Here is a 27,918-nt window from a genome sequence, read left to right on the forward strand (position 1 = left end):
ATAACTAAATTTCCTGTTATCAGCCTATTTCTCTCTCAGTTTTATTTCCTTATTGTCTTCCTTCCTTATTGTCTCTGATAAAAAAACTTGTTACATTTCTGATAGTCATTTCCTGAACTACTGTGTCTAAATCCTACAAATTATTTGCCAGGAGAGTGTTTTTCATATATCCTCTTCTCACTTCAATGCAGTATTTAAATTCTTACAGTTTGCTTTCTTTATTCTTCTCTGTTTTTTAAAGGTATCCTTTCTGATGATAGTCAGCATTGTAGCATCTAAGCAGCTAATTTCTTCAGTTGTTTCTGAAAAGAAAACAAATTCCTAACTAATACAGGTCTTTTGCTCTCACAAAGAAAGACAGGTATATAATTATTTTGTTACCCTTGGGATTTCCAGAAGGTGTTCCACTGCCCTGATCCACTTAATCACTGCTTTCAGTTTCAGTTGAAGTTTTCCATTCTTTTAAGAACAATGTGCCTGACAATGACTCGTATCAACTTGGAATTCAGATTTTATTACGTCTGTATGTTGCTTCTGGATCTAGTTTGAAAAAATTATTTGTTTAATTTTAGAGAAGAATGCCTCAGATGATAAGTGTTATGCTAAAGAACATATATGCCTTTTGGTTCATGCATTGTCATCAGCGATGAAGGCTTTTGCTGTCACAACTCATGTAACAATTTGCTGAAGGTATATTGATACCGAGTAAGTTCCAGTGTCTCTCTACTGTTGCCTCTTTACTTAGGGGGTAAATAGGTTTTATTGGAAAAATGAGGAGATAGATACACAAAGCAGATATAAGAAGCAAGACAATACTGGTTTTACATGATTACTTCTGAGCATCACAATTTGTAACCCATGTTTTTTTCTGTTATTTTGTTGAATATATTTGGGAAGATTTAAACAGTCCATCGTCTGGGTTCCCTTTTCTTAAAATGTCCTTTAGAGTACAGGCTAGGAAGACATGTTTACATGGTTATAATGCAGTTTTAACTGATTCCTTGTTAAGATAATATCCATGGCTATAAGCCAGTGAATTTCCTTAGTAAATTGAACTGATGTATTCACTGAGTTTATACATGGAAGAGGACCCAGTGATCCATCCTCCAATGACTGTTGCAGAATTGTTCACCCCAGTATGTTTTTCTGTTGTTGCCAGGTTTTAGACTTTGAATTTGCTGGAGCCTCTTTCACTTCACTTGGGAGTTTGATGAAGTCAGATAGATGTCATGGTTCAGAAATTTTATCTGAGACTGCACTGAGCTTTTATATGATTAGTCCTTTACTGTTCTCATAGTACAGCATAGCAACACTAAATAATCTCTTCCACCCTCGCTGTTTGCTTTCAGGAAATATTTGTACACCTTAGGCTTTTTCTTTTAATCTTTTTTGCAGGTAGACTGTAGATAGACTTTATTAAATAAGCTTTATTTTGTGTAGTGTTACAATCATGTGCATAACTCAAGTGGCAGATTTTGCGGACTTCAGAGCTGAATGAAACCTACACATTGCACCATTTTTTTGTCTGAGTTTTTGGGCTAGAGCTCCCTTTTAAAGAGTGAAAAATGATTGGGTTATTGCCACTTCTTTCTACAAGCTGACCAGTTCTTTCTTTCAAACAAAATAGCGCTTATGTATCCAGTGGTATAGAGAATTAATCCATGAACAGCAAGGCCTAAAACTGCGGTCTCTCTCAAACTCTTCTACAATTCATGCAAGTTTTACTGATTTCTGCTGTTCAGCATTGGTGGGTCCCAAGATGAGAAGAGCAAAGAAAGACTCAAAGTTCTTTCAGATGTCTTTGTCTCCTAGGGATTTTGTTTCCTGCAGCATCTTAATGAGAAGCTGCTATTAACTACTCATCACTCTTTGTGGGCAGGAGGGAGTCTGTAACAGTAGAGTTTTATTTTTACGTTTTTTAAGCACAGTAAAGATGGATTTACTAACCTAGCTGGAACTTGTGAGTTTTTCTCAATTAATAGCTTGCACATTGCTTAGACAGCATAATATTTTCCCCAGAAATGTTTTGTCTTTGTTTCTTTTCCTTGGTAGCTTTTTTAAAATGAGGATTTTTTTATTTAACTCATTTAATCAGACTCATAGTATTGGGCAGCTAACCTAAGGTGCATATGAGTTCTATGTTATTCTGGATTACTGTCTTTCATTATCCATATACATTATCTAGAAATACTTCTGTCTGATTTTTTACTTGAGTTAATCTGCTTAGGGCTATGATGTTTGTAGTTGTTTGTATTTCTCTGAACCACTACCATTGCTGTGGTAGTGAGCTGCTTAGCATTTATTGCAAGAGTCCAGTCCTGTGTTCATTTTAAGTACACGAACTTGTTCCCTGTGCCTATCTAAGAATCTCTTCTGCCTTACCAGTTGTTAAAAGTTACCACTTTTCTCAGTGATCCACTTACACACTGCTAGTGTAAAAATCAGTCTGCTGGAAAAGTTTGGACACACAGTGAATTTTATTAAAAAGCAAAAAGATTCTTCTGCGCAGCATGGTCTGCTGCTTGAAGCACAGCAGAAGTGTATGTGAGAGGAGGTGCTCATATACCTATGTTGCTATATCTATATTAATGAAGAAGTGCCTACATTGTAAGAACTTCAGGGTTTCAACGTTAAGGGTTGGGCAGTTAGGAAGAAAACCAACAGAATTTGCCTATACAATGCAAGCTGCATTAATGTGAAAGCATTACTCTGTCAAAGCTAAGGAGTGTCAATAAGTGATTGAACTTGTTTTAGCTAGTGCATGAAAGATACCATGTCTTCTAAAATTGGAAGAAACTGGTGTTTTGAATACAGAAACGTGTATAGAAAAGATCTTGGGAACAGTGAAATAAAGGAAAAATATTTTATACTGGATTTTGTTATACTGTTAACTATTAAGTATTGTAAGCCATTAATTAAATAGTAAAATCAAATTGCAGAGGAAAAGGTAAACTTGATATGTTTAATATTCCTCACTCAGTGTAGATTAGCTGTCTTCTTTTTCAGTGCTCTGTGCTGCATCAGTCTCAACAACGTACTTTCGATCTTCTCTTGGAGAAACCTTTTCATCCAGTTGTTTCCATGAGAATCTTGGAGGAAAAAAGGTGTGATTTGTGCCAGGAGTTAAATAATCCTGTATAGGAAATTGTTTGTCAGAATGCACAGTAGGTCACTTTGGCTTTCAAAATCTGTTCAGTTGTACAGTTCCAACGAGTGCATCATTCACGTGTACCTAAATCGACAACTGTTCAGACTCTGAACACATGAATTGCATCACTGGATCTCACTGAAGAATCCTTTCTATGAGTTTTAGGTTATGGCAGAAGTACTTTAAAGCTGTTGTTATTAGACATGCTTTATCATTTAGTTGGGGAGTAAAGATATTGTGTAAGGGAATCTTAAGAGAAAGTCAAGTACTTCTTGTAATCCTTGTATTGCCGTGGTATATTCTTGAAAAATCATCACTCAGTAGTCCATCCTTTGTAGTGTATTTTAGGAAGGATTTTTTTTTTTTTAATCTTCAACATTGATGATTTGAGATCTGAAATTGTTTGGAGGTGCTACTTTACCTGTGGCAGAAACTGGCTGAAGTTTCAGCAGTATAAATATTTCATACGCAATATTTGTTCTTGGCATAAGGTGGCAAATGATAGGAAACAGCAGACAATATTCTCAAAAGAAGAGTTCTGCATCTCAGTCTCAGTAGCAAATGCGTTGGACCTAAAGCATTACAAGATTATTTATTTAGAGAAGTGAAATTGCAAGTAAAAACTTTTGGTTGTTTCACTGCCCAAGAGACTGGGCAAGTTCTTGAGAGAAAGCAGCATACATTTCTACCTGGTGGCCTCATTCTTTGTGTGTACTGATGAGGATCTCTAAAGAACAGGGTCTGTTCTATTCCTGTGATACTATCACAACTAAGCAAAAGTGACAGGTTTTTTTCTCTTATGTAGTTCTAGACTTCATTGCTTAATGTACTTCCCCCTCTGCCCCCCCCATATATAAAGAATTCAATTTTGGCACTAGTTTTGTACAAAATGAAGCTAACTGTACCCTGATTCCCCTTTGGTATAGATATATAGTCTAGAAGATAGTACACATAACGAGAAGCACTATACAGGGTATTTTTTTAATGAGACAGTGCTCCCTAGTTATTATACCATTAGTTAAAGCTCATTACATTGTCAGTTGCATTAATTGTAAAATTCTTATTGGTACTCTTATTGAGATATTGATACTCATTTTTGCTGTGTGATTCTGTGATTTGCAAAGAACAAAATTTTTCACTTCTCAGGTTTTGTTCCACTTCTTCAATTTTTAGAATTTTGCAAAAGTTGTGATGGATTGCATAGATTTTTACATTTTATATTAAATATAAAGCACTTTGAAGTAACTGAGGGAAAACTTAAAAGAATAATAATGATTGATAGATAAAATTTAAACTGTTTTTGTAGTAGCAGAATGGTGTCACTACCTTTACCAGCAAGTCTTCAGCTGTACTACTACTATTGAATAGCAAGGGATTGATTCTTACTTGAAGTGGAGTTGAAGTGGGAAGCACAGCAGTTTGCATGTGAAAAAGAGGGCTGAAAAAGCACCTGACCCTTCTTTGGAAGCAAGTGCAGTGACCTGTTTCCAGCTGTTGTTTTAACAAGCTAATCCTCCGCACCCCTCTCCCATTGCAAATACTCTGCCTTTTGACACTGGCTTAACACACGCTATTGTACAGCTGTAACATACTGCATCTGGTGGGCTGTGTACATCTTCATAGAACCTCAATGCATTCCTCATAGTGCAGAAAAGCATTTAGTAAGTGCTTTCTTTGTTTGGTTAACTGTTTCTAAAAGTGATTGTTCCATTGGTTTTATGGCATTGTATGGGAGTGGGCAATATCATAAAATTAAGATCAGTTTGTGTGGCATAAATATTTTATACACATTTGCTATCTTAAAACTTTGTGTAGCAATCAGGATTAAAAAAGTTATTATTAACACTTAATATATATTAGAAGTGATATTTAGAAGGTGCACATGGCTTGGTTGCCCAGATGCACCAATTTCATTAACATTTCTGTTACACAAATGGGGCAGGCAAGTCACTGATTTATAAAAGTTTATGTAAATCAAATGCAACCAGGTTTAGCTCAAAACTTAGATACAAACCTACTGAGGTGCAGGAGCAAGTTACAAATTCCACAGTGCTGCTTTCTCTAGTGTATTCATTTAAATTTTCAGCTTCTTTATTGTGAATAAAAATGTGAAGCATCTTTCCCAATAACTATCATTGGAGTCCAACTATTAAAAATTAAATATATTAATGGCTTGGTCATGCATGAGTCATTGAGTATTGTCAGAGGTACCTCTACCAGCCAGTTGCTTTTTATGGTCATATACACAGTGGAATTGTACTGATAGAATTGTTTGCTGATATCAGTTTATAAACAAGAAGGACATTGAATTAGCTCCTGGCCTCTGAGTCTCATGCCACAGGCATTAGGTTACAGTAAGTGGTACGATGGATACCAGTGAAGAGAGTGAGGGAGTTTGGAGGGGGCAAGTTGCAGGCAGAGAGAATCATGATTACTGGAACAGGCTGCCCAGGGAAGTGGTTGAGTCCCCATCCCTGCAGGTAGATGTGGTGCTTAGGGACATGGTTTAGTGGTGGACCTGGCAGCGCTAGGTTAACAGTTGGACTTGATGATCTTAAGGGTCTTTTCCAACCTAAACAGTTCCATGATTCTATGATCAGAGATCGTGTGTCTGACACACATAGCAGCATTTAACATCAAAAAGACCCAACAGGAATATCAAAATGGAGACTCGCCAGACTCAGGCTGGGTTTCTTACTGTACAGTAAAGCTGACAAAAGCCTGGTCACTTTATGAGGAGGAAGAAAGACGTGCACTGGCCTGATGTCTACCTAGCTGCCACCAGTCCATCCTGTGAGGCCAAACATAGCGATTGGTGCTTACTGTAGCCTTATGTCAGTTCTTGTCCACTAGTCTGGTACTATAAAACAGTTGATGGGTTTTTACAGGCCTACATCATTAGCACTCATGGATAACTTATTGTTAAGGAAATGATGACTGTCAGGCTACTACTTTTAGGGTGCATGTGGCCAGATTCAATGGTGTGGGTTTGAATCTGTCAAAAGCTCTAGAATGACAATAAACACCTACTTCTGGGATCCACCCTATCCAGAAGCAGCTATTCATTGCCCTCTGGATGCAGGCCATTCCTGACGTACATGGATCTGTGACAAATAATTTGGCATTAAGAAGTCAATGATAATCATAATTGCGTACATGTGAAAGGACAGCCATTGCATGGTGTATCTCTGGCTGCAGCACCCCAATGATGTGTTAGGGCCACTATATTGTTAGGAAGTTATTAACTTTGATGATGAGTTGAGAGACTTTTACAAACTTGCTTGACTGTGGTTGCTTTGCAGCAGTAGTATATGCGATTGGTTTTATCCATTTGTCCAGTTAACTGAGCAATTAGTCAAAGAAATTTGATTTTGGAGAACATCAGAGAACACAGTTCCTGTCACGCTTTCCATTCATAAAAAAGACACAGAATATCATCACACAGGTTATCGGGGGCAGGGAATGAGAAAAATTCAAGGAAAGACAACATGATGGTGAGAGTGAGTGACTCGAAACTGATCCTTATCCAAAAACTTTTCAATGTATTGAAAGAAACCAACTGCTGCAACATGTATTTCTTGTTGTACTAGGAGAAGAAACAGATAACTGATTTTTAGGCAAGAAGCTCTAATCAGTCTAGCTCCATGTAAGCTCTATTTTCTACCCTGCAAAATAAGAGTAGGGAAGTAGAGAATAAGCTGAAATAGCTGACTTGTGAATAGAAATTACAGGCACACGTGTTATCTCCAGCAGAGGTATACTGAATAACCTTGAAGAAGGTATCTCATATCCAAGCTGAGAGATACAATTTTTGTTCCTGAAGTATACATTCTTACACAAGTGGTTGACAGATGCGACTGACATTTTTGTTGCATGTTTGACTGATCTGCCTCTGTAGGTCTTTGCCCAGTCTTCTGAAGTTTGACTGTGGTCTTTGATCTCTGTTGCAGAGGGTATATAGGTATTTCTTTGGTTAAGCCCTTCCAAGACTTCTGCTTTCAATGGAAAGCTCAAATAGGTAATAAAATGTTACCTATGCTAATTCTATAGTCTGTTAAATATAAATTATCTGCAAATTTGTCCATTAATTTGCGTAAATAGCTTTATGATATGCTATGCAGAGTCATGGATTTGAACTTTTTCAACAGAAATAATATTTTGAACAGAGGCAGTCTCGGTCATCTTAATTTAATTGAATTTATTATGACTTCTCAGTCTCCTATTTGAATTTTAGTTGAAGAGATAAAACCATATTACCATCCCAAAACTGCTGAAGAGTATATGAAATGTCTCAGATTATTACTTACTATTAAGAGGTCAAACTTTGCTATGTTTAATACCTGAAAGACAAAGATAAGGAGTTTCTGAACATTTCAAGAAGAGTAGTCCTAGGTCTTTTAATTAAATCAGTCTGCAGTGGGTATATCCTCCAGAAGCTGCCTGGGAGGGCTTCCACAGGTTAGGAACTGAACTAACTTAATTTATATGGAGGCAAAGAAAGGCAGTGAAGCGGCAGAGAACTCTGTGAAACCAATTGGCAGCAAGCCATCTGTTAAGCAACCACAACTACGTCAAAGATATCTAAAAATATATCAGTTTGTTTGGGAACATAATGCCCTAACTCCAATAAAAAGGCACTTTGAAAACAATCAAAAATGTGGTTTAGAATAAATTGCATTTATTCATATAGCAATGAAATATAAGAACTGCTCTCATAGGCATTGTCAGCAAGTACTGAACAGTTCCGTGAAATAATCATTTAGTTGTTAGTCTCTACTTCTCCCTTCTGGAGTAGAAACTACTGTTTTATTTCAGTCCCATTGGCTCTCCCTGGTTCCCCCACAGCCTGACACTGCTATCATGTCCTGTCTTCCTTTTTGCTTCTTCTGAGTTTCTCCCTCATTTATTGACCATCCAAGCCACCCTGTGCAGTCTTATTTCCATCCCACTCGCTTCATTCACTTGCCCTCGCTCTACTCTCATCCCTGCCCTTCTGACAGTCCCGCTGCTTGGACGACTTCTCTGCAATTCTTCCTTTCTACTTAGGCTTCCTTCTTCCCACATTCCCTTCTCCCGTCTAAACTACAGACCTCTCCTTTCTTTGCAACCTCCAAACTGGCCTTGCTGCATTTCTGTCTCTCTCCTGAACTCTTGCCTTTAACTTCAAATGCTTCCACTGCTGTGGAACTCCTCTCTTCCACCTCCATCTTGTAGGCATCTGTCTTCTTTGCACTGTCACCTTATGTGGGAGAAACTGGGGACACTTCCTTGCTGTCATTTTAGGATTTTATGCAAATTTACTCCAGTATTGTCCTCCTACTTTTTATATAGTCATCAGCCTCATGTTTGAGAAATCAGTGTATAGCTTTGGTCCTGATGAAGGCATCAGTGTGACAACTCTGAATGAAATCTCATCATTTTTCCTGCTTCTGGCCACATAGTAATGTCGTCATTGCTGTTGTAAGAGAGCCAAGGGCAATAACCTTGATTTGTGATTCATTTTGTGCCAACGCTATGGCCCCCTGCAGCAGGCAAAAGCTGGCTGATGGTGAGACTACCAAGAAAAAGTTGCCCATGGAACAAAATTTAACAATCTTAATCCAGCCTTTCAGCATACTGGTAAAACGTGAAGGTGCTGAGTCACTAATTCTTTAATAGTTTGCATGCAGGTAGATGTTGGTACCAGGCAGTTAACTCCTGAGCTGGACACAGAAAATCTAGTTTTGCCATCTCTCTTCCACCCTTCCTTCAAACCTTAAAGAGGTATTAGAAAACCTGGCCAGCAGCACTTTGGTGCATTGTTAGGTGAAACAGGGTTGTTACAGATAGACACAAAGTATCAGCAAATCACTGCAGCACCACTAGTTTAATTCATATATGTATAGCTGATTAAGAGTGTCCTTCCCACTGTGATGCTGATTTCAGTTCCTGTACACTGCACATTTTGAGTTGTGTTATTTGAGGACATCCCAAGACTGGACTTTCCAGTGGCTGATTTTAAGAGCAGATGTCACTGCAAAAGTTGTTTACTTAGCAGCAGCCTTTTTTGTCTATATCCATCCAGTCAGGCTGCAAATACAAAAACAGGAAGCATTCCTCTGTTTGTAGAAGTCTGCCTGCAGTAATAAATATAAGCATATGTATTTTGAAACAGGTATTTTTAGAAACTTCTATTGAGGACTGTACTGCTGTTTGGACTTTCTGCCCTTTCAGATTTTGTTGCTTAGTCCATACATTTTTAATAATCACATTGCCTGCTAGCAGTGACATTTTGTGAAGGTCATTTTTCTTGTGAAGTTGGAGAATGGACTTGAATTTCATTGAAGGACTCCCCAAGCTGCAGGATCGTTGTTTATGGAACTCTTTTGCATCTTGTACTACCTTTGAAGCCTGTTTAGAATTTTAACTAATGATATCTTCAAAGTGTCACTGTGCTCAAGGGCAAAAAAGAAATATCAAAATGCACAAAACCGGTTTTGAATAGCTTTGAAGCATGGTATTAGCTGAAATAAAAGGCAAAGATACGGACTTACTATGTATGCACACACAGAGGATTCCATGTTTCACCAACTTTTTCATTGTCAGCAAAGTGTCCCTTCACCATTGCAATGGCTTTTTGTTCTATACTATAAAAATCATTAGGTCTATGGATAGTGTTAAGATTTTTTAATGTGAGTGATAATTTAATACCTCAGCAGGTATCTTTAGGCAATCTCCCTCAGCAGAGACATTTTAGTTTTGTCCACATCATTCCTAGCCTGCTTTTTCTCATTTCCCCTGTGTAGAAATACAGACACTGGGTGGTATTTATATGCCTTTTCTGTTTCTGCGTAGAGGATGGCAGATACTAAAACCAACATGCTATGCTTGAAGTAAAGGAGCCTGTGGTGTCAGCTAGTGAATTAAAATTGCTTGGTTTTGTATAAACCAAAATTCATGCTTCCCACAATGGAGCATGCACCAAGTTTGTTTATTAATAAAAAATCTGAAGGTTTACTTGATAGCTGTGTCTGATGTCTTCTGACACTGACATATTCCTTTAAAATATGTTAAATGTTAGTGACAATGTTTGAGAATATGGCCACTTGAATATCTGTACTGTTCAGGGATTTTTTTGTTTTTGTTTTATATATTGCTTCCCGTAAGTGTTTTAGCTGTATAGCTAGTATAGGACTCCTGGATCCTTCTCCTAGGGATGCCATTGGGTTAATTCTGTCGTTTTCCTTCTCTATGACTTTGTTTTTCTATTTGTAAACTAGGAACTTACAGAAGTACAAGGATGTGATTTATAATTTAATCTTTCCCACAAAATAATTTGTCTGGTTTTCTTCCATTTTATTCTTTTGCTATATCAAACTGCCAAGGAAATTTAGCTTATTCAGTGTCCTTATATTTAAGATGTGCTTTTCTGTTTCTATTTTGATAGCTGTACCATCAAAGTGTTGTAGTTTGGCTGGATGTTTTACAATGGATTTCACAGTTTTATGAGCATTGCTAACATTTTAGTTGTGCCAAATAACTTAGAATCTTGTTTCAGAACATGAAACGAGATGATCCACTGAGCAGCAATTACTGTAAGGGAAATGAAGAGAGAGTAGGACTGTAACCTGCCTTTGAGGTGTTATGTCCTAACTAAAGTTAGAGGTTGGGAGACTGGACGGATTGTGTGTTTGGGAAAATTTGTATTAGGAAGTAAGGAGAGAAGGTTGTGCATGTCCCAGAAAAATAATTTTCCATCTGATTCCCTGTGTAGAAAAAGGACTAAAAAGACAAAAATTTTCAGACTCTGCTTCCAGGCTTCTCGATGCCCACTGCGTATGGACCGCTTGTGAATAAAAGCCACCAGCCTGTTTGGAACCGCTGTTTTGCTGACATGATCAAAAGGGAAGGCCTCAGCCTCTGGCCATTATCATTACCATTTTACTATTTGCCTGCCTGCCTGCTACATGGGCTTCCCTTTGCAAATTTTTTTTTCTGTCTACTGCGCAGACCGATTCACCCTTCTCATGCCTGGGAAAATCTCAACAGGGAAATGCACATGAGATTGATGAGGAAGAGAAGGCAGTTACATTTGGTCTTTTCTTTGCTTATTCCCCAACTTTCTTTCCTTTCTGTTAGAGAGAGTTGTTATTTATGTGGTGTTGGTTAACATTCCCTATATATATAGGGTCCTGACTTTTAATATTTTCTATAGGAGTCTTTACAGTATAGCTAACAGTGCTTCTTCCCAACCCATTGTCTTTCCCTATTTTACACACCCAAGAGAAAATTCTTTAACATATTTCAGTGTTGAGAATTTAGCAAGGACGTCTCTTGGCAGAAACAAAAAAAGGAGATATTCTTAACCAAATTTTAGCTGGCTTCATATTTTTCTTGTCCTCGTACTTCTTCACTCACTTAGCTATTTAATCTTTGATTGCAGGCCACTAAAGAAGTAATAGAGCGAGAAGCCCCAGGGATGGCCCTGGCAATGCTGATGGGATCACTTAATGTTACTCCTCTGGGCATGCTCTCTAGGTAAGACTATTTCCTTCAACATATGAGGTGAACTATTTCCTTAGAAATACATACTGTCACGAAATGACAAATAACTGAAGATTGCCATTTTTATCAAGACCAAAAGTATTAACTTCAGTGAAGTGGCCAAATTCCAAGAATGGTAATTGCATTCTCTCATTTAATTCCCTTTGTTGTCTCCATTAGACACTGTATCTTCCTGTATTTTCTGTGCCAGGTTATTTGTAATATTGATGCATGCTGTTAAACAGCTGTCTTTTCATCCTAGAGCTTTGGCATTTCGGTGGTGAGTGAAGAATTCTTCTGTATGTTGTTCATCAAGTACTAAAAGGCTTTGTTTAGCAAAAAAAAACCTCGATAAATACAAATGTATTGTTTTGATATTGCTTTTATTCCAGTATCAGCAAAAACTCTCTGAATAAATTAAATGGTATTTTATCCCATGCTTTCAGATATAGTACTTCAACTCCTAGAGTTTGGTATTTCCTACTAAATAATTAGTAACTGTTTCTCTGCCTGTTGGTGTTTCTTTTTTATCAGTGACATCTCTTGTTATCCTGTATTTCTTTCTGGAGTTGATTTTTATTTTATTCCTTCAGTTTACCTCATTTTACCTATGATAGGCTTAGTAGTATCAATACCTTTCATAAGTTGGTTTGTGCTTGCACGTTATTTCAAGGTAACTAAGAAACAATGGCTGTTATTGGTTTTTGATTTCTCGTATAATGAGGGTATAACAAGAAAATAATTATATCAGAAATAAAGAAGGACATTTCAAATCTGCAACTTTGTATTCAGATAGCTTCCATTTTTAAAGGGCATTTAGATGAGAGGTTTAGTGATTCGACAAGGTATTTTAAAACTTTTCGTATCACATATCTGAAAGGGCAACATTACCAAGTTAACACCTTCAGATTCTGTCCAAATTAGCGAGTATTTTCATTTTTTTATCCGATACAATTTTTTATATCATAGTGTGTGTTTATCTGAAGGGAAAGGATAACCGAATACTTCCACAAGGAGAGGAAAGGTTAATTTAGCTGTTCTGTTTCTGATCAGGAAAAGGATAGCCATTTAGATGTTTGAGTTTGATTTAGGATGTGGTGTGATCAGGATGCCTGAAAGGATGTTGTAATGGTAGTGGAACCAAAATGCTGGATTGCGACCTGACTCTTCTGTATATATAGCAAGAAAATGTCCCTTAAACTACAGCCACTTTCAGGAGTAATTGATGACAATGATGGGAGATAATATTACAAATATACTGCATGCAATCATATTAGGCCTTAAAAAATTTCCCAGGGAAAACCTTTACTTCAGGCCTAAAAGCAATCAGCATGCAGAAGTCCATTATTTGTATAACACTGTTCAGATCATAAAGTACACAAAAATTGCAGAATTACAGCATTATGGTTTCTTGTGCAATCTCAGTTCTGCATGAATGCACATGTGTGTTATGATTACATTTTTTTGTAGAATCCCTCTGCCAATGCTTAAGATGGAGGAAGGAAATTTACTTTTCTTTGTTTCAGTTGTCCTCTGTGTAATCCTATATCAGTTTTGGTGCTGTTTATTCAGAATCCTCTCTGAAGCAGACTCACTTCCTCTGGGATTTTTCTTACATCATTTGTTATCCTAAGACACAAATTGTTAATATATTTTCATAGAAAATTCTGCAAATTAAGGTAGTGTTGTAATCCCCCCCTTACAATTAGAACAAAGGCACACATTAAGAGAGGTCAAAAACATAACACTAATTTTAGGTAAACAGTTTGAAAAATGTAGATCCTAATTTTTCAAAGTATTTAACATTAAATGTCACTTGTCCTAAGCTTACCTCTCATTGACTTCATTTTGAAATGAAGTTCAGATGGATAATTTTGCGTGTAATTTCTTTGACTTTTCAAAAAAACGAAAGCAGAAGTTCTGTTATGCAACATTAAGCTGACACTTCTATAAATCACCTGCAGGTTTGGAAATGTTAGGTCAATCGTGCTGAATTTTATCACATGAACTTTTAAAAGTTGTTATAAGTTATAGGCTGTCTTCCTGACTATGGGCCAGCATTAGGAAGTGGTGAGTTATTTTGTAGACTGGATTCACAGATACTTATGGGCAAATGAGGGGCTGTCATAGTGCGGATTCAGTCCTGAGGTCCAGCAGGGAGTATCTTAGAGTGTCGTAGACCTTTTTATGTGTTCCCTGAAAGTGTTTCCTTCTCTGTGGCTCTCCAAAACTGTCCTTGTCCCAGAATTATCTCTTCCCTTCACCCGATTCCTTACCTGTCAACTACCCATGCCGTGCCAGTGAGGCTTTTTAAAGCACTCTCTCTCTCCTTACACATCTGTTCTGCTTTTACCAGCATAATTTCTTCCCAGGGAGATAACTTTTTTTTTCCCGAAAGAGATCATGTTCTCCATTCCTACTGCTGTATTAGACCTGTATTTCTTTCCTCCCACATCCATTTTTTTCTTTCTCCTGCATCCTATTTTTCCTTCTGCTCCCTTGCTTCAATTTGTATTCTTCTTTCTCAGACTTCCTTGTGTTTTCTTTAAATTTCTGTCCCTGCATCACAAGGCTGAGGACAACATGACATCCACAGCATCTCCCTTAACTGTTGACATTTGCAGGAACATCGTTAATTTATCTCTAAAATTACTCAGAATGCATGCATATTTTGTGTGCTTTTGTGTTGTGAGCACACACAATATTTTTTGCAAGCCATGCAGTTCTTAGGTACTTTTACTTACTTTCGCATGCTCTCTTGAGAAATTTTTGGCAGCTCCATTTCTGTCTTGAGCCACTAGATGTGACTACTGGCAGCCAAAACGTGTAGCTTTCAGGAGAACGGCTGCTGGTTTAGTCCTTCGTTATTATTGGTTGGTTGTACCGGTCATTTAGTTTGAAATTATTTAAAGCAGAATAAAAGAGCCAAGAAGGAGATTATTATAAAGGAGCTATCTGCCAAACACAATTCCACCTCATTTTAATTCCTCTGTGGATAATTCCTGTTTCCTTTATTTTGAATCTGTCATAAACTGTATGCCATATATGGGATTTGCTGGATTGAGTTTGTAAGTTTGCCTACTGCAAGAAGAGTGGATGAGCACATTTCTTTAACTCAGGCTCTTCACCTTTGTATTGCAGTAGAGCATTCCTCAACTACCTGGAATTCTTTCTTAACTAAGGGTATATAGTGTGCAAGAAGTAAATATGGGAAAACAGAGGCTAGGAGTCAGGCAATATTCAAGCTGCTAGTTGAAAATACAGCTTCTCTTCAGGCTGGCTTGACTGTGATATCAAAAGTTCATTTTGTGGCACAAAACCAATGTCTGTGCTATTTAATTTTGAGCATTATGACAGCTGTCAGTAGAATACTTGCTACCTTGCTAGAAAATGCCATGCTACCAATAAATGACATTAGTCACTGAGAATTATTTGTATAAGAAATCTAGGGAAGTTGGCTACCCCACAGACCACATCCTTTGGCTCAAAATTTTTGGTAATGCCCTATCAAGAAATTGTTTTCTTTTCTATTCTGTCTTTACTTATGGCACATGTTTTTGTTTGATAAAGAGATTGTTACACAGTTTCTCTCAACTGTAGCCTCCATATCTCTGTGGTTTGGTTTCGTCCTTTTACCTTTTTTCTTATCCTTATATCCCAGCCCTGGGTTTTTCACCACTGGTTTCATAAACAGTGGAGAAAAGCAGAAGGCACTTTTTACAACCTCAAGACAAAATCCAGTAATTTTCTTGAAAAATATTTACTTAAAAGGAGAAAGAGGCAAACTTTAAACAACAGAAAGCATTCAGCACTTGAGTGTCTAAGTTCAGCCCTGCATCGAGACCAAAAGAATTCCCTAAAGGCAAAAAATAAAATAAAATCTTCCATCTTTGATAGCTGGTTTCATCTTTTTTTGATGAGGAAGGAAGGACTGTTAGGAAGAATTAGATATGAATTGCATAACTGCAGTTTTCACTTGAGAATTACTTCCCTCTGTGCTTTTCTTATGTTGCATCTTAAAAAAAAAAAAAAAAAAAAAAAAAGACGACATATTTGAATTAATGCAATGAGCATGACTTAGTATTTTTACCTGGCAAGGGAAATAGTGTTTGACACCAGCAATTACATTACAAAGGAACCATGTGTATGAGCAAATAGGGACTATATCAAAGAATGTATTGGATGCAAGTAAACAATAGAATTAAGGGAGCTACACAGATCTAAAAAAGATGGAGACCTAGCCAATGTTTATACTATCAATTAAATGTTAGACTCTGTCAGCCTTGTTTAGTGCTTTTTCAGCTCAGCTTCTCCTGAGCAAACATTTTTAGATCATAGAATCGTTAAGGTTGGAAAAGACCCTTAAGATCATCGAGTCCAACTGTTAACCTATGACTGCCAAGTCCACCACTAAACCATGTCCTCAAGCACCACGTCTACCCGTCTTTTAAATACCTCCAGGGATGGGGACTCAACCACTTCCCTGGGCAGCCTGTTCCAATGCCTGACTACTGTTTCAGTGAAGAAGTTTTTCCTAATATCCAACCTAAACTTCCCCTGGCGCAACTTGAGGCCATTTCCTCTTGTCCTATGACTTGTTACTAGGGAGAAGAATTGGAAATCGAGTTTACAAATTCTGATAAATAATATAATTTATCTTAAATGCTCTGTTCTTGTTTTTACAGCAGAGAAAGTTGCATGCAAGAATTTCACTCTGGGTTTTTTTCTTTTCAGACCTGTGTGTGGAATCAGAGGGAAAACTCTCATAATTAATCTGCCAGGTAGCAAGAAAGGGTCACAGGTAAGAAGTGTTCTTACTGATCTGCTACTGAGGACCTATGATGAGTACCTCCCATTGTTCTGAATGGTAGAAAGTACCCACTACAATAAATTTTAAAAAATGTGAATTGAAATGCATATTCATATAGCTGAACGCACCATCACTCTCAGTCAGGAACAATACAATTCTGATCTGACTGAAGGTACTGTGTGACCAGGCCAGCATTACATGTAGTGCAAGAGAGCACTCACTGTAGCAGGTAGTGCTATTAAAGAGTCTAATGATCTGTTACGCTTCCTCCTTCTCTAGTCAGCGTGTACCTGATCCCTGTGTTGTCTGCAGCTTCCAAGAAAGTTTTCTTTTTCGCACAGAAGTAAGAGGAAGGTCTAGTGTATGGTAGAACTTGCTGGAGTATGAAGAATATTCCCAATTTTGGTCAGCAAGAGGGAAAAAAAGGAACATCGTTTTTAAGAGATTGAGGATTTTTTAAATCTTTTGGATATGGGTATCAGACTTTACACCCTTTATACACTTTCTTTTCTTCCTGCATTTTGCTCAGTTTGGTCAGGGAAATTAGGCTTTGTAGTTTTATTCATGCTTACTTTCTGACCGTAGAGCTGAGAGAAACATAATTAAACATCAGGAGGAAATTTTTTTTTGTGTTAGTAAGGCTAGATCTTTCCAGTGCTCACTCTTACTGTGTAGTTGGCTGACAGACCCAGAAAAACAGCCTTCTCCACCCAAGTGCTGCTAAGCTGAATAGTGGGCTGTACAACCTGATACAAAACTGCTAAGGTAGATCCCCCATCAGTCACGAGAACGTATTTCTCCAGGGCTCAGACTATGTCAGTGGCCTTGTTAAAAAATGTCTTTACCTTTGGCCTCTAAGAAATGTGTACCTGGTAGTTTATCAACATCTTCTGAACCAGTAGTACCCAATCACAGAGGAGACGGCACTAATGTGTTTGGCAGCACAGCCCTGAAGTCACTGTTGCTTGAAAGACTTAGGTCTGGAGATAAAGAATGTTTATGTGGGCTGTCACCTAGAAGTTGAAAATGAAATGTTTTGAACACTATTATCTTAAGCAGCCACCGCAGGTTTTCGGATACATTGTCTACATGTTTCAGTTCAAGGATTCAGTAAGCCTTCCTATGGTTCTACCATTCCTTAGCGCCTTTTTAGGAAATCTAATAAGACTCTAATTGAAAAGAAATTAAAGAGCCTTCAAAACAGGCAACAAGCATTGGAGGATGGTGGGGCTGGAGTATACCTACTTGAAAGTCTTCCAGTTATGAGTGGGAAGTCATATGTATTTAACATAGCAATGAGCCCCACATCTTATAGGACTGGTGCACCAGTAAGAAGCTTTTTTTTTTTTTTCAGAAGTCTGCACTTCTTTTGTTGAATTATGAAAGGGATGAAATAGCCTATCATCTCTAATGGGTTTTGTTGTATTCAGTAGTACTCCTAACATGCTAGGTATAGAAAAAATTGTCATTTTCTGCCCTGAGGTGCTCAGACTGTGAAGATAGGTAAATTGTAGAAAGAGGATGAGGAAAAGAAATGGAAAAACGTTAACAAGTATTTTAACAATAGTTCGATATAAAGTAAGTAATAAAAAAGGTAATTTTGCTGGAAGAGAAAAAAATGTCATATGATTTCATTATACAAGCAAGCTTTTTAGAAACTGATGATTTATTTTTTCCTGTCATGATGATACTCTGTCCTGTCACAATTTATTTTAATATGAAACATCTTTAAAGTATCAGATTTCAGCAAAGATTTTTTAAGATGAATAGTAGAGAAAATTGTACCATAACAGGCTGGATGTCAAGAATAAAATAGGATGGGTTGTTACCAGGATTTTATCTCATTTCTCTCTTTTATGACTTGCTAATTTCCTTTCCATCATATTAATACAGTCATATAAGAAGCTTATATAAAGCTATGAAATTGCAGCAGTATACATATTTCATTAATAAAATATTAAAATATTAATAGAAAATGGCAGCAGCGTAAATGCTCTATCTCAAAAATGGACACAATGCCAAACGTTTTTTCTCCAGGGAACGTTTGTGTGGCATGTACCACTAAATCAAGCTCTGTAGAATACTTCCATTTTTGTGTTGTTCTGGTCTGTTTTCTTTTAGCCTTGCAAGAGTATATAATATTATGAAAGAGGGCAAAGTATGAAATTACCAGATGCTCATTGAAATCATTGGGTCTATGGCAATTTTCATAATTGTACTAACAATTGCCTAAAACAATGAGTTTTACAAATAGCATGAGCTTTTAGAGTACTTACTGGGAACCTATTCATCAACAGTGAAGTCAACAAGGCTTTATTTCAGTGGTAGGAGTGGGGGACGTGGCTTCTCTAATGAGGTAGTCATTAATGTACCTTTTCATGATTATTGGTCAGTTCACAGATAGTTGTCCTTGTTTAGCACTTACTTGAGGTCTGCTTTTTTATTGAAATAATGATGGTTGTATGCTTCAGTATTTTAAACTATTTTTAAAATAAAGCTATGGAGACTCAAAGACTCTGAGGTTTGCAGTTACATTAGAAGTCATAATTCTTTATTGTGTTTACAAATATATTTTAATATATATTCATTATATACAGCATCTTATGCTCATCCAGTTTACTTCAGTTCTTCAGAGTGCCAAATTGAATGTTTAAAGAATTTATAAATCTATGCAGTAGTCTGACTTTTCATTACTCTTAAAGGAGCGACTGAAAGGTGGGTTCTTATTTAGAAGCTTTAAGGAAATACAGCTTTTGTGAGTCATGTTTTTGACTTGCAAAGTGGCTTATATAAACTCTAGTAATTTCTGATGGTTGGTTTGCTCTTTATTTTGTTTACATAGTAATTTTTATTTATTGAAAATACTTGTTACAGTATCTATTTACAAAATGTTTATCATTATTTATTTTCTGAATAAAATGTTGGAATACATTTTAAAAAATCTTCTTTATACTTGAAACAAAACCGAAAATGAAGTGCAACAAAAGGAATAATGTCAGCTTTCTCTGTCAACTTGTATGTTCCCTGACTACACTGCCATGGCAATTCATTCTTGTGACCCTGCCATCATTTTCTAATAATTTAATGTTTATATGCAGTCTGCTCAAATGACATGGAGAAAACTCTTTACTGAAGTGCCTGGGAGGAGGATAAGAGACAATAGTCATAAATTGAAGAAGGTAGCTTCCAGCTGGATAAAAAGAAAAGAAAAAAAAATCACTTTGAGGGTAATTAAGCATTAGAACAGGTTGTCAAGAAGGATCTTGGAGTCTCTGTTCTTGGATTTTTTCAAGACTTTACTGAACAAAGCCCTAAGCAACCTGTCTGAATTCTGTATTGCCCCTGATCTGAGCAGGAGGCTGCAATGCGTGATGTCCTGAAATTCCTCTTTGATTTGATGAAATACTAGCATATTTTAGCAGCAGAGGTAGCTATATATGTATATGCCCATTATGGAACAAGAACAACAGTTACACAGCATCTGCATTTTTGCTTTCTCCAGCCATATAGAATAAACTTTCTAATTGTTTTTAAGATCATAGAGCAAGGAGAGGTTTGAAAAATAGGTTATTTATGAACAATTTTTTCTGAGTTACATAAAATTATAATGACATCAGTGTAGTTTGTCATTCTTCCAGTATATAGGATAAGTCCATGAATAAAAAAGGATATAATTATATATAATTACAGTTATGGAAACCCTTATGAATTGTTCTCTAACTGTGAAGGAACATAATAGGAATGATTTGAAGCTAATATCCCTACAGGGATAGAGTTAATGTTTTCATTCTGCATTTTTGTAGCATTCTGCCAACTGTGGTGAACTGGTTTCTGTATTATGTATTCATGAAAATTTAACTCTTGTTTTCCAAAATTTTAATCAAATATTAGCCTAGTTACAGTAGCCCCCTTGTACAACTTACTATATTTACATGAAAAAAGGCAAAAATATATAGTATAGTCCCCAGTTCTGGTTCTGAGTTTGTTTTTTTACCCTCTATGAGCAATTGCATAGGGCATTTAAGGTTTTATTTATGATCGGGTGAAAAGATACATCTAAATCCTGAATAGCTTTTAAGAATACATCTGAAAAATCCCTATTTACTTCTTCAGGTAACTTTCCATAGTCATTTCTCTTCTTGTTGTGCATAGGAATGCTTTCAGTTTATACTGCCAGCCCTACCTCACGCCATTGATCTTTTGCGGGATGCCATTGTAAAAGTAAAGGAGGTACATGATGAGCTTGAAGATCTACCTTCACCACCACCTCCTCTATCTCCTCCTCCAACCACCAGCCCTCACAAGCAGACAGAAGACAAAGGAGTACAGTGTGAGGAAGAGGAGGAAGAGAAGAAGGATAGTGGAGTTGCCTCAACAGAGGACAGTTCTTCTTCACATATAACAGCAGCAGCCATTGCAGCTAAGGTGAGTCTGGCTTGCTTCCGTAAGAGACCCTTTAGTTTCTATGTCAGGTACTTTCCACCAATATTCATTTGCATGTTAAGACTATACAGTGATGTCTGTATGGTCAAACAGATGTATTTTAGGTATGTTTTGTAGAAATATAGCTTCATAAAAATATATGAATCATGTTTTGGTAGGTGATCTCAAATTTCAGTGGGAGATATACATTGTTTATTATCTTGACGATAACATGCATTTTTATGATACCATTCTGATGTGACAGATTATTTTTAGTGTTTGGTTTTTTGTTTGTTGTTTTTTTGGTTTTTTGGTTTTTGGTTTTTTTTAAATTCAAAATACTCATACTCCTGAATGTGCGAAGGCCAGTAGGTGGCATATTAAGGAATTGCAACAAAATTTTCTAAGCCGTAATAACTATTTTGAAAAGAATATTTTGGTTTCTAAAAACATTGATAAAAAGTATGATAGATAGGTAGCAGGTAAAGTCATAAACTATCCAGACTACTGTATTCCAGTGTGCATGTCGGCATAAGAGATGTGAAATTCTGCCGCAAAACTAAATGTCGTCACATTGTCTTTATAGCCTTGTTTTAGTCAGTAATTATAGATCAACATTACTCAAGCCAAAATAATAAATTTGAGACTACAAAAGGAAAAAATTAGATAACACTTTCAAATTATTTCAATTCAAATTTTAAATGTTTTCCAAACAAATATCATATTATTTGAAGCAATATATAAATATTTACCTCAGTTTTGTGTCTTCACTTTTCAAATGGGAAGACAATGTATTCCTGTGTCCTTGGAAAGGTTTTTTTCCAAACTGCTTTGTTCTATATTTACTCCACAAATTGTACTTTTAATTCCTATTGTGGGAATTGCAAGTCTAAGTAACTCAAAATTATATTAAACAATTTCTAAACCAAAGCAGCAACATTCTAACTCCAGAAATGTGAATTCAGGTCTGAGACATCTTGACATTTCTAAGACAGATGCAGCTGGAGATCTTCTCCTCATGTACAGAAAATCCTGATTACATATATCTTTATAGGGATGAATTAAGGTAATTATCACTTGCAAGTTTCAGTTTTTATTAATGCAAATTTCAAATTGATTAATTTCTTTTGATATAGGCCAAGATAAATAATATGTGCAATTTTTAAAGGCAGAAAATACCTGAGATCTAAACTGGCTGTGTTCATATGAGCTTGGCATTTCAGTGTCACACTTGTTTTCACCTCATTCCCTTTCAGTCATTTGCTTGTATAGTTTCATGTTTTCCTGTCACTGTATTCATAGCTTTTATGTGTTGTGCATTAGAAGCATCCATCCTACACCAGTTCAGCTGCTATCATGGCAAAAGGTGAACAGCCCATCCCTGGTCTCATCAGTTATTGCCATCACGCAGCAGGCAATGCAGGAGAACCGGTAAGAGACACTTCCAAGAGGCTTTTGCACTAACAGTAGCTAAAAATACACTGCCTGCCTCCTAGTCTACTGTGTGAACAGACAGTGTTATTTATTTTCTTCTAACAAAGACACATTAGTGCTATCTTTTAGAGAACGTGCTACAGAAAATATTCTGTTTAAGATACCGGGCTAAACAAGGTAAAGCTCATGTGCACTGTCAGTTTGAACATCATCATTTGGCTGCTGAGGTGATCATTGCTGTAAAGCCTCTGTTTCTGATTAGTCATCGGCTTTATCATCTAGTATACTCAATAATTGAATATATTTAAAATAATCTTCTAAAATTACTGCTTTAGAGCTATGAAATTTTGGTAACTTTTTCCCCTTCATTTGCCTTGCTTTGCTTTTTTCACTCAATTGTTTGTCAACATAATACAGCATTTACACTGGGTGTTCATAGTTTGCTTTTATTACTTGCAGTTTCTCCCTTATTTTTGTACTCTATTTAGAAGTAGAATTTCTCAAAAACAGAAGACTTGAGGAGTCAGGATACAGTGGACTTACTATAAATTACTGGATTTTAGTGGCAACTATTTCAATGGACAGTAGAAAGGACTTAGTTTATTATAACACAGAGGTTATAACTTGGGCTCTAGCAAAATACTATATTTTCCATCTCCCAAAGGTTTAGTTTAGGCTTGAATCAAGATAGAATAATGGCTACAGTATCATCAGGAATGAAATGTAATTTACTGTATTAATGACTGTAGGTTAGAGAAACCTAAGGAAAGCAGTTGGCCTAGAGAGGGTTGTGCTGTCTGACCCGTTCATTCCATGTCAGCCAGCAAACGTGGTGTAAGTTATTGGGAAAATATGTCACTGGATTGGATGACAAGAGGCTGCACTTTCTTGTTCGATTAGGCAAATAGTAATTTAAACCATTAATCAAATAACCTAACACCTCTGTATTTAAAAGTCACTTAGGAAATGTGAAGGCTTTAAAGTTCACACACCTGATGATAAAGCTATATATGTGTACATACAAACATACACACACATTTATTCCAATAGTTTCATTTTTTTTGAGTTGAGGTTACTAAACTAGAATTTGCACCATATTCTTCGGTATCAGTAAAACAGCGAATTCAGCACTCTGTTAAGCTGTCACCCAGGCTTCTGTTCCCTTCTGCAAATTACTCTTGAGCTATTGTTTTATGCATTCTATAATCCAGATCAGATCTTCAAACTCAGCGCAGGAAGTGCCTAGCTGTTCAGAAGGTTGCTGGTTTTTTTAAGCTGTCCTTTCTCTATGTTTTTAAGACATTTTTTCTCTTGTATAACAGTCGTAGTAATTACCATATACAGCTTGTTTTCTTAGTACCTCACCAGCACTGTCAATCTTTGTTCTAGTCCTGGGCAAAAGAGAATAAAGAGCTCCTATCTTTTCCTTTTTCCCCTTCTTGTCAACACTTAGTTCTCTAATCTGAAAACACAAATATTTAAACAGATATAAAAGTACTTCTGGAAAAGGTCATATCAGATAAAAATTGTAGGATCAATGACTGATGGATATGGTGGATATCTTTCTCTGTCACTTCATTCATTTCTCATGCATTTCTTTCTCCATCAGTATGTTACAATAGGTTTTCCACGCCAGCTAATGCAAACAGAAACTATTTTCACTGAACTTAGAGTTTTATTGGGCCCCATTGAGAGTTTTGAGGCCTCTACCCTCTATTAAATTCGTTTGAAACTGACAAATGAGTTTAAAATTTTCAGGGAGAGACATCATAAATACTCAGTGTGACTTTGTGAAAGTTTAAAAAAAAATATCTATCCAAAACACAGTAATAACCCTGCCCTTCCTTATTGCAAGTTTCCAGGCTCCAGGAAACACAGAAATTTGTCATGGGTTTATCAGCCTCTTTAACATGGTTAACAAGAAGTTGCCTTGATTAGAGACTTAGATTACCTAAATTTAATTTTAAAAGGAAAAAAACTTATTAAATGTAGGTGAGAAAAATGAGACATTCCCCATATCACATAACATATATGTATATATGCATCATGTCCCCTTCACTTAATGAACAGTATATATCCATTATATTTTTTATATATTTATGTTTATGCAGTATACATATTAGTACCTTCTCTGAAATCAGCAGGTTGTAGTGGTTTAAAGAGAATATTAATGCTGGTTTTAGCAATACAACAGACTCTGCTGTCATATTAGAGAAATAAACCTCTTGAGAGCAAAATTTGTGATTGTGAACTAACATTTCTCTCAGTGAAATTTTGTGTCTGCAAAAGTTAGCAAGCTGAAACTTAGAGTTCTAAATAGGTTTATATATGGATTGTTTTATGGCAATTGTATTTTCTGTAAAGGTAGTGATTAGGGAATAGTTCTCATTGAAATGAAATGCCTGTAATCATCTTTTCCTTTTATCTTCAGCTTCCTTTTCTGATTAATGTCCTGGCTTCAATTTTGGTTAAATTTTAATTTTCTCACAGGCAAAAATTAGTACTTCACGTGCAGTTCAATGGAGACTGGAATTGTCTCAGGCACTTTGTTGCAAAGAGAGTTTTTTGTTCTGATAAAGGTGATATCCTTTTTCAGGATAAAATTTTAGAAGCAATAATTGATGGATATGGTGGATAGGAAAAAAAAAAAAAAAAAAAAAAAACAGTTACTTGCCTGAAGGGGATGAGACAATATGTAATATCTGGTTACTCCAGAGTAACCAGAGTAAACCCAGGGAGAACTGGATCATGGTATCATTTGTAAAAACAATATTGTATTTGTACTGTGGGATCTTGGAGTATAATGGACCCATACACAATCATATCAAGATGTGTGCAGCTTTTTATCAGAGGAGGGTAAAGAAAAAGTGTCTTATTTGAAGACTTAAAACTATACTTTCTTTTATTGTGTCTTTTCATTCTATGCATTTATTACAAAGAAAAATGTAATATCTTGCTGTATTGTCTTTAGTCACGGAGATTAAAAGGAAGTATTAAAAGTTATAGGTAGTATTGGAGCTATGCCTGTATAAAACTTAGGGATGTCAACTTTTTTTGTGTTTAGCATGTTTAAGATGGGATTTCAGGAGAAAAAGAGAACAGAAGGGAAATGGTGCTTCTGACTACAAACTGTTTGCATGATTAGAATATCTTTGTCCCTGTTTCCCTCTATTTATAGTACATCTCTAAGATGCCATTTTAAAATCAGAATACTCCAAGTAGAGGCCAGTTAGGCACTGTTTCTGGAGAGAAAGATATCCCCAGCATCATCATCCATAGTGCAGAGAAACTCTGCTGAGTTCATAATTTATAGTGGAAATTGCAGCATAAGGTACTTAGCCTTGAAAGATCCTCTGAGGAAAGTTGGGTTTTTTTAAATGCTGACAGAAATTGACTGACAAAAAAATGCTGTAGGTCTAGAAACACAGCAGTAGAGCAGAAAGCAGGCAGTTGTGGCACACTGAGAACAAGATCTGTTTCCACACAACTTATAAACGGGTTATAAACATGAGAAACTCTTAACAAGTGGAGGAAGGCTTATAGTGAAATAAGATTCCCCAGGTATAACCCGGTATCTCTGAGTCAAAATTGCGAAGTTAGACATAGTCATTATTTATAGATGGGAACCAAGGAAGTTGAGGGGGAAAAATGGCATAAAAAAAGCAGTATTTAATGACTTGACCTTTAAGATTGGTCATTTTAACTGCACAGAGACAAGCAACAAAGCCATCTTAATATCCTGATACTGGTCCTAAGGATACAACAGATTTTAAAAGCTAGGATTCAAGCTTGTTCCTGGAAGGAGGTCCTTTCCAGCAGCTTCTATTTGCCCTAAAGCCTTACTAGGCAAGAATGCTCAAAATACCTAGATGCAGACTGGGTACAGCATCTCCATGTAAAAAAAAAATTCCTGGCTGGAAAAGTCCAGTGTTAGTGGTTTGGCTCATCACTGGATCTTCATTTCTTGCTTCCTTTTATTGTCTGCTACTGCCATTTCCCTCAAACATGGGGGTTCTTTTGGTGGTTCTCCTGGAACTTGAACATCAGGCTGAGCTAAGAAATTCTTAATGAGGAGAAAGATCTTAAACTATGTGTATATATATTCTGTCAAAAACCTGAATTTCTACATTTTCTTGTCTGTTGTGATAGAAAAGTGAATTGCAGGAAGTAAGAGCAATCTGATCTGGGGTAGAAGTGCTGCCTCTGAAAAAGAAAGTGGTTAAAATCATGAAAATAAAATCAGAATAAGCCTTTGTAGAAGGTGTGTTATAGCGGAATATCTGCTGCATTTTGTGTTATAGAATTAATGTTAAGAGATCAGTTCTCCTATCTGAGGTATTTATCATTTGTATGTCTTACCGTTTTACAGAAAAAAATAAAAAATTAATCATTATGTTAAACTAGCAATCCAGTCAATTTTAAAGCCAGTGTGATATATACATGACTGGGCCCAAATACTGCAGTAATAAGAAGCAACAGAATTTCTAAGACTCGGTATGTTAAAGCTAAGAAAAGCTTTATTCCTAAATGCATTCTTCTACCTCTTTTCTTTGGAACTGGTGATAAAACTGAACAGAAGAGACAGAAGATAAAAAATAATGATAGATTCACTTTTATTACTGAAAATAAGACAACTTTCTCACTGCTGTAAGTTGATGTAATTCCATTTGTTTAAGTGGCTTAACAATACTAGCTAAAGGATCTGTTCCTAAAATTCCAGCTTTGAAATAGCTGGCCTTCTAATACATTATGTGGGAAAAAAAAAAAGATTGCATTTTTATTTTTCCCTTCAGAATGCATTTTAAACCAAGTGTTGGCTTTGGATGACAGTTTCTAGTGCCTGTATTCCCTCCAGGGAGACCTGTAGCTTTTGCAACACAAACCTTACGTCAAGAATTCTTGTAGCTGAAATAAAGTCTTCAGTACACGGAATGAAGAGTATTTACTCACTGCATGACATTTCTTATGAGAAATTTTCTCACTGCATGACGTTTCTTCAGAGGGGTTCAGTTATTGCTAATAAATGTTTTTCTGTTCAGAATATTGTCTCCTGGTCAGAGAATGGGAAGTCTGCCTCCCTTCATGCCACGGTAGAAATCACTGTTGGTCATTGTTGCATTTGAAACAGGCTTAAGAGGAAAAACATTCCTTTCTTGTTATTTCCTGTTGTAGCACGTCTGATTCATAGGTTTTTTCAGGACAAATAATGTGTTCTCTGCTAGTTCGGTTAGAATATGATCTTACATATTTGCTAGGTATTTGTTACTGAAGTTATGAGAATATGCCATTATCCACTGCCAGCACCACGTATGAGGTGTACAAACTGAGGAGTGGGGTATTCCTACATTTTTGATTTAAGATTTTGAGTAAGTTTTAAATACAGTATATTTTTTACTATTAATTCCATCTCTCTTCTTTTTAAGATTCCAGATTCCATCATCTCTCGTGGTGTTCAGGTGCTCCCACGTGATACAGCTTCCCTCAGTACTACTCCTTCAGAATCTCCTCGTGCCCAGGCCACCTCTCGTCTCTCCACTGCATCCTGCCCAACACCAAAAGTAAGTACATTTATGCCTTGCAA

General features: G+C 36.4%; 1 protein-coding gene across 6 annotated transcripts in view; it reads left to right on the top strand.

Moving 5' to 3' along the window:
• GPHN (gephyrin) overlaps positions 1 to 27,918 on the top strand; it is a 306,325-nt gene that overhangs the window by 177,265 nt on the left and 101,142 nt on the right. For 4 of the 6 annotated variants that reach the window (XR_014228691.1, XM_082316630.1, XM_082316631.1 and 1 more), the window contains 5 exons: positions 11,571 to 11,665; positions 16,406 to 16,472; positions 20,634 to 20,906; positions 22,227 to 22,334; positions 27,761 to 27,895. Coding sequence is in view for 5 of the 6 variants with exons in the window: in XM_082316630.1 (XP_082172756.1) it covers positions 11,571 to 11,665; positions 16,406 to 16,472; positions 20,634 to 20,906; positions 22,227 to 22,334; positions 27,761 to 27,895 (678 nt within the window). In the remaining variant the exon portion in view is untranslated. The remainder of the gene's footprint in view (positions 1 to 11,570; positions 11,666 to 16,405; positions 16,473 to 20,633; positions 20,907 to 22,226; positions 22,335 to 27,760; positions 27,896 to 27,918) is intronic. The other 2 variants (XM_082316632.1, XM_082316634.1) reach the window with 1 other exon arrangement.

The sequence above is a fragment of the Platalea leucorodia genome (genome assembly GCF_965183815.1).
Source record: "Platalea leucorodia genome assembly, chromosome: 7".
Lineage (NCBI taxonomy): Eukaryota > Metazoa > Chordata > Aves > Pelecaniformes > Threskiornithidae > Platalea > Platalea leucorodia.